At 41.6% G+C, this 7,050-nt stretch overlaps 1 protein-coding gene across 9 annotated transcripts in view; it reads left to right on the top strand.

The window, feature by feature from the left end:
• The window catches only part of LOC106970530 (acyl-coenzyme A synthetase ACSM1, mitochondrial-like), a 50,643-nt gene extending 43,683 nt beyond the window's left edge, over positions 1 to 6,960 (top strand). For all 9 annotated transcript variants that reach the window (XM_015067181.3, XM_053213628.1, XM_053213627.1 and 6 more), the window contains 4 exons: positions 2,666 to 2,793; positions 4,066 to 4,165; positions 5,041 to 5,160; positions 6,639 to 6,960. In XM_015067181.3, coding sequence (XP_014922667.1) covers positions 2,666 to 2,793; positions 4,066 to 4,165; positions 5,041 to 5,160; positions 6,639 to 6,725 — 435 coding nt within the window. In that variant the 3' untranslated portion in view covers positions 6,726 to 6,960. The remainder of the gene's footprint in view (positions 1 to 2,665; positions 2,794 to 4,065; positions 4,166 to 5,040; positions 5,161 to 6,638) is intronic.
• The last annotated feature ends 90 nt before the right edge of the window (positions 6,961 to 7,050 follow it).

Consider the following 7,050-nt stretch of genomic DNA (forward strand, 5'->3'; position numbering starts at 1 on the left):
GATTTGCATTTCCCTAATGACTAATGATGTTGAGCATCTTTCCATATTCATATTCTTTTTAAACTGTTTTTTAAGTTTATTTATTTATTTATTTTTGAGAGAGAGAGAGAGAGAGAGAGAGTGCAAGCAGAGGAGGGCAGAGAGAGAGCAAATCCCAAGCAGGCCCTGCACTGTCAGCGTGGAGCCTGATGCTGGGCTTGAACTCACAAGCTGTGAGATCATGATCTAAGCTGAAACCAAGAGTCAGACACTTAACCGACTGAGCCACTCAGGCACCCCTTCATATTCTCATTGATCATTTGTGTATCTTCTCTGGCCAATTGTCTGTTGAAGTCCTTTGCCTATTTTTACAATTGGGGTTTCTGTTGTTGTTGATTTGTAAGAGCTCTTTATTCATTTTGGATATGAATCTCTTATCAGATATATGCTTCCAACATATCACATATATTACTTCCATTCAGTGCATTGTCCTTTTACTCTCTTAATAGTATCCTTTGATGTAAAATTTTAAAAATTTGATAAGGAACATTTTATCTATTTTGTTTGTTTGTTTCATGTGCTTTTGGTGTCATAGTCAATAAATAATTGCCAAAAACAAAGTCATGAAGACTTTCCCCTATGTTTTCTTCTAAGAGTTCCAGAATTTCAGTTCTTCTGTTTAGGTTTTTGACCCATTTTGAGTTAATTTCTGTGTATGGCATATAGTAATTTCATTCATTTGCATGTGGACATCCTAGTTTCTCAGTGCCATTTGTTGAAAAGATTAACTTTCCCACTGAATGGTCTTGGCATTCTTGCCTAAAATCCAGTTGGAAGGGAACCTAAAAAGAGATGTCATTCAATGTTTTTAAAATGGTTTTTTTAGGGGGCACCTGGGTGGCTCAGTCCAACTCTTGATTTTGGCTCATCATGATCTTATGATTGTAAGATTGAGCCCTGCTTCAGGCTCCACTCTGGGCGAGGAGCCTACTTAGGTTTCTCTCTCTCTCTCTGTCTCTCTCTCTCTCTCTCTCCCTCTGTCCCTGCTCTCTTGTTCACTCTCTCTCCTTCTGCCTCTCTCTCTCTCTCTGAAAAAAAAATAAGCTCAAAGTAAAAAAATAAAACTTTTTTTTTTCTGGAACCTCTTAAAATCATTTTATGTTCCACGTGAGGGATGATGCTAACACACTGCTTAGTGGTTGAGTGCAGAGGCTGAAGAGTAAGAATTTTAAATTCAAATACCAGCCCTTCCACTGACCAGCTGAGTGACTTTGAGCAAGTTATTGTGCTTTTCTGAACACTCATTTCTTCTACTAAATGGGCTGTAAAAATCTAGCCCCACATGAAACCTGTACATGCATGTTCAGAACAGTTCTATTCACAACAGCTTCAAACCAGAAACAAGCCAAATGCCCTTCAATAGGTGGACATCCAAACTGGAGTTCGTCCATAACATGAAATACCATTTAGCAATAAATAGGATCAAAGTACTGATGAATGCAAGAAACTGGATGAATTTGCAGAAAATTATACGGAATGAAAAAATTAAAAAAAAAAAAAAGAGCTAGACCCAAAAGGTTGCATACTATTACAGGATTCCATTTATGTAACATTCTTAAAATGACAAAATTATAAAACTGGGGAATAGATTAGCCACTGTCAAGGAGTTTGGGATTTGGAGGGAGGAGGGAGGGAAAGCAGGAGGGAGGTCAGTATGATACAAAAGAGCAATGATCCTTGGGACTGTGGGAGCCTTCTGTGTCTTGACCATGGTGGTGGATGCAGGAACCTGCACATGTGATAAAGTTGCAAATTACTGAATACACCAGACACACACATAAGTACAAATAAACCACCGGGAAATCTGAGATTGGTGGATTGTAGCAATGTCAATATCCTGGTTGTGATATTGAAGTACAGTTTTGCAAGATGCTACCATGAGGGAAACTGGGTAAATGGTATACAGGATCTCTGTGTTATTTCTTATAACTGCATGCAAGTATACAATTATCTTAAAGTAAACAGTTTAATTTGAAAAATACCAACCTTATAGGCTTTCTGGGAGGATCGGGTGAGATAGTATTGGGGGAAGGAAATTCTTTTAACAAAAGTTTTTGACACCTCTCATTTTTTCAGACACACTGTGAATGCTAAGTTGAGAACAATAAATAAAAGGGTCCATGCTCTAGTGGAAATTTTATTCTACTAGAGCTCCACACAAAAATTTGTCCTTAAAATTGGCTCATTATTGTCCACTAATTGGCAAGTAGTGTGCATTGAGTACTTGGAGGTAGTGAAAATAGACTCAGAAAGATTACAAAACTTGTCTCAGTGCCAGGTAGAACAAGGAGCAGAATTTGAACCCAGATCTGAGTACCAGGTTGTGGGTCATCATCGCTAAAGTAATTGCCTTCAGGGATGCCTGGGTGGCTCAGTCGGTTGGGCATCTGACTTCAGCTCAAGTCAGGATCTCACACTTTGTGAATTCGAGCCTTGCATCAGGCTCTGTGCTGACAGCTCAGAGCCTGGAGCATGCGTCAGATTCTGTGTGTGTGTGTGTGTGTGTGTGTGTGTGTGTGTGTGTGTCTGCCCCTTCCTCTCTCTCTCTCAAAAATAAACAGTAAAAATTTTTTTTTTTTAATTTAAACTAATTGTCTTCAACAAACGGGTGCTGTTATCTTTTCAGGACAACCCAGTAAAGACTGCAGAAGTGGAGTGTGGGGACTTTTACAACACTGGGGATAGAGCAACTATGGATGAAGAGGGCTACATATGGTTCCTTGGGAGGAATGATGACATCATCAATTCCTCTGGGTAGGTATGGCTGATCTGAGCCAGGAAGCATCACTCTCACATGCCTGATGGGATCTATACATTTGTCCATGCATTGGTGATTTGACCCTCAGGCTAATTCTGAACAAAACTTTGTCTATGAGGTCCTTTTCTGGGGCTATCTGTGTATCTTCCCCAAGCCCGGCATCCAGAAGAATCAATCAAAATGAAGTTCAACAAGGTCTTCAAGAGGAACATAAGACATTATACAATTTAGGGGCACCTGGGTGGCTCAGCTGGTTAAGCATCCAACTTCTGCTTGTGTCATGATCTCGCAGTCTTTGAGTTCAAGCCCTATGTCGGACACTGTACTGACAGCTCAGAGTCTGGATCCTGCTTCAGATTCCCTGTCTTCCTCTCTCTCTGTCTCTCCCCCTCTTGCACTTTGTCTGTCTGTCTGTCTCTCTCTCTCTCCCCAAAATAAATAAACATTAAAAAAAGACATTATACAATTTAAAGGATTTAGAAGGAAGACTTTACTTTGACCCCTACTGGTTGAGGAAGCTTATTCTATGCTTGGCTTCTCTGATCGGACACAGCATTTCACAGAAAAACTTAATAATAAGTAATAGCAATTGACCTCTATGGAGCACTTCCTATGTGGAGGCACACTCCGCAGTGCTTTATATAATCCAGCTCTCAATGCTAGAAGGTACATGCAATTATGCCCATTTTGCAGATGAGGAAACTGAGTTACCAGTGAAGAAAGTTTCCTAAAGTTTCAAAGGGAACGGGCTGCAACCCAGATTTCAACAAGTTATCTGGCTCTAAGTCTGTTGTCCCTAACACATATGTGATTTAAAAGATTTTTGGCATATTACACTAGAGTAACAAGTCCTCTTGGAGATTTCAGGGAGTGAGTTTGTTTCCTTTTTTAATTTCTAAAACATGCTAATATAGTGGGGAATAGGATACAGAGTTTACATGAATGTTTAAGGTAAAAGTTGAGGCTGCCAATAGGTTTCATGCCAGGGGAAGCTGCTTGAGCCAAGCCCTGGAACCCAGGGAGGACTAAACCTGGGCCCTCTTCCCAGACCAGAGGCAGTGAGGTGAGAAGCCCTGGGGAGCATGTGAGTGTTGTATTGTGTACATGAAGTGCAAGACAGAGGAAGGTCACAGGTATCTGGGCTCCCCGAGACAGTTATCCTACATGGCAAAGGAAGATGTGACTCTGCAAAATATGACACTTGAAGGCCTGGGTCACCCAGCCCTGCCAGCTGCTCAGAAACCAAGAAGGAGTCATTGATCCTCCAGGTACCGAATCGGGCCAGCAGAGGTGGAGAATGCCCTGGCCGAACATCCAGCAGTGGCTGAATCAGCTGTGGTGAGCAGCCCAGACCCGATTCGAAAGGAGGTAAGGAGGAGGACACAGAGGTCATCTTGTCTGTGTGTGGGCACCTGGAAGGCCGGTGCAAGAAAGACATCCCCCAGGCCCTATTTTCCCAGCCTCCCACCTAAGGTGAAGGGAGGGCAGAGAGCATGTGCATGTGCATGACCTCTGTGTGGTCACCAGAGGGCACTGGGCCAAAACTGTGACAAAATGGTGCTTGTGAATCCTGCACACTGAGGCCTCCAATCTGCTGTTGAATGAGCCCTTGCTCTGTGCCAACTCATTTCCCCCTCACAACAGCCTAATTCTTTAAGGATTCTGATATCCTTTTTTACAGTAAAGAAACAAGCATAAAGAGATTAAGTAACTTGCCTGATCACAAAGCTCTTAAGTGGTGGAGGTGGAATGGGAATTTGAGTAATCCTTCTCTGGATCATGCATTCATTGGTTCAACAGGTGTGTGCTGACTACCTACTATGTACAAGGCCCTGTGCCCTGTAATAGGGACATAAGTAATATAAAACTATCTAATTACCAACATTTATTTCATGCCCACAGAACTCTATCTACAATAATAGTAAAAATGGTGATGATAATGATAGGAATACAAATAATTTAAACTGGCTTCATGTTTTACATGTAATATCTCAATGAATCTTGACATAAATGCAACGAGGGGTGAAGCTGTGCTATCCCCACATCACTGAGAAGGAAATGGAGGCTGAGAGGTTATTTTCTAAGACAAAGAGTAGAAATTGGAAGTATGGAAACTGGTCGTTATCTTCTGCAAATGCTCAACTCTTCCCTTGTTTTTCCATTTACTTAATAAACATTTACTTTTTAAACTATACAATTGGTTGCCACTCATCCTGAGCCTTCACTCTGGTTCTGCACTACAGGTGGTGAAGGCATTTATTGTCCTGACCCCGGAATTCCTCTCCCGTGACCGGGACCAGCTCACCCAGGAGCTGCAGCAGCATGTGAAGTCAGTGACAGCCCCATATAAGTACCCGAGGAAGGTGAGTGAGGGCAGATGGATGGGATGTGGTCCCTGCCAGTGGTTCCTGGGGCTCTGCTGCCCCAAATCCGCTAGGGTGGCCAAGGAGAAGCTGATGTAGCCAACAGAATGAACATTTTCCTATGCAGAAGAAGCAGTTCAACTCAGTGATATGGGGGAACCAACTTAATCAGAGGGAAACTTTGTCCTGTGTCAAAAACATGGCTGGCAGGTCAACGTAAAGAAAAAAATTGAGACAAGTGCCCAGAGACATCAAGATTATTTGTAATCTTTGAACATTTGGAAAAGAAATTCCAATCAATAACTGCTACACATTTTAAAAACATTATTCGTAGTAAGAAATACATTCTAAATTGCAACCCAGTACATGTATAGATACATAACAAATAAAGGCTAACAAAGTAATATTAATTCTAACATACAATACATTCTGAGAGTTTTTATTCTACTTCATTTGTTTTCAAGGCCATGTGCAACCTATGGAAGTGTTCAGGAATAGAGAAATGATTACATTATTTATGGTATTTAATGTAGTCCTATAATTTAAAAAGACAATGCAGATCTTTTATTTGTAACTTGAAAACATCACAGTATCTTATTAAGAGAAAAAAGCAGGCTGTAAATGAATATACCTAATATCATATTTGTTGGAAAACAACAGTTTGAAAGGATACATATGCCACAAATTAACATTTCCTTCTTTTGTAATAATACGTTGCTGCATTTTCTGAATGTTTACAATCAGGACATAAAGCTATACGGCTAACACTTATTGGCATTCACTATGTGTACCAGGTCCTGGACTCAAAGATTTACATTTTTACTATTTGATTTAATCCTCTTCAAACCTGAGATGCTGTAACCACCCATTTTACGGAGCAGAAACGGAGGCTCAGAGACTCCCAGTAAATTGCCTGAGGTTGGAGTTAATAAAAGGATGGAGCTGGAACTCAGACCCACATGTATCTGACAAGAGATCAGGCTTTGAATGTTGGGCTGTCCTGCCTCTTAGGAGGAAAACAGAGGATGCATGAAAGTTAGGATGGACTAGAGGTTATTGTGGGTAACAAATAGCCCCAAAATCTTAGAACCTTATAATAAGGGAAGTTTCTTCCTTGCTCATACCACATGTCCACCATGGTCCCCCTGGGACCAGGATAAAAGAGCACCCATCAGAGGTAACTACCAGGTGACATAAGAGATGGACAGAGAGGTGACCAGACTCAGTTGTTCCCAAGTGTTGTGTTCAAGGTGGCACACTTCACTCCCACTCACATTTCACTGGTCAGAGCATGTCACAGGGCTACATCCAGCTTAGTGGGTCAAAGGACAATGTGACATACTTGGTGTGGCCTAGTGAGGCCACTACATGGTGCCAGCCTGTCTGGGGACTGTGCAAAGGCAAAGAAGGGAGGTGGGGCATTGGTAGTAAATGATAGCAGGACTAAGTCAGGATGGGTTTGATTCATCCTCAACCAGGTGGAATTTGTCCCAGAGCTGCCCAAAACCATCACTGGCAAGATTAAGAGAAGTGAACTTCGGAAAAAGGAGTTTGGTCAGATGTAATCAGCAAAACACTCAGAAACCACTCTGTAATCTTGACCACATCCTTGACTGCCTCAGTTTCCCCACTATGGAGAGGGTGAGGAGGGGAATGTAGAGCACTGTTTTGTAGCATCAGGAGTGCCGATGTTCTAGCATTTTTGTTCTCTTAAATTAATATGTTATTGTCTTCCCTCCACATCCCTGGGTAAGTGCTCCAAATGTGGTCTGGTAATAAAACATTGACATCAGCATCCGAGGCGACCTTATGTTGTGCTTTTATTCTGTGAATAAACTGGCACTAAATGCTATCCCTCCATAATTCTTCCCAAGTTCCATCAGAGAAAAC

The sequence above is a fragment of the Acinonyx jubatus genome, chromosome E3 (assembly GCF_027475565.1).
Source record: "Acinonyx jubatus isolate Ajub_Pintada_27869175 chromosome E3, VMU_Ajub_asm_v1.0, whole genome shotgun sequence".
Taxonomy (NCBI): Eukaryota; Metazoa; Chordata; class Mammalia; order Carnivora; family Felidae; genus Acinonyx; species Acinonyx jubatus.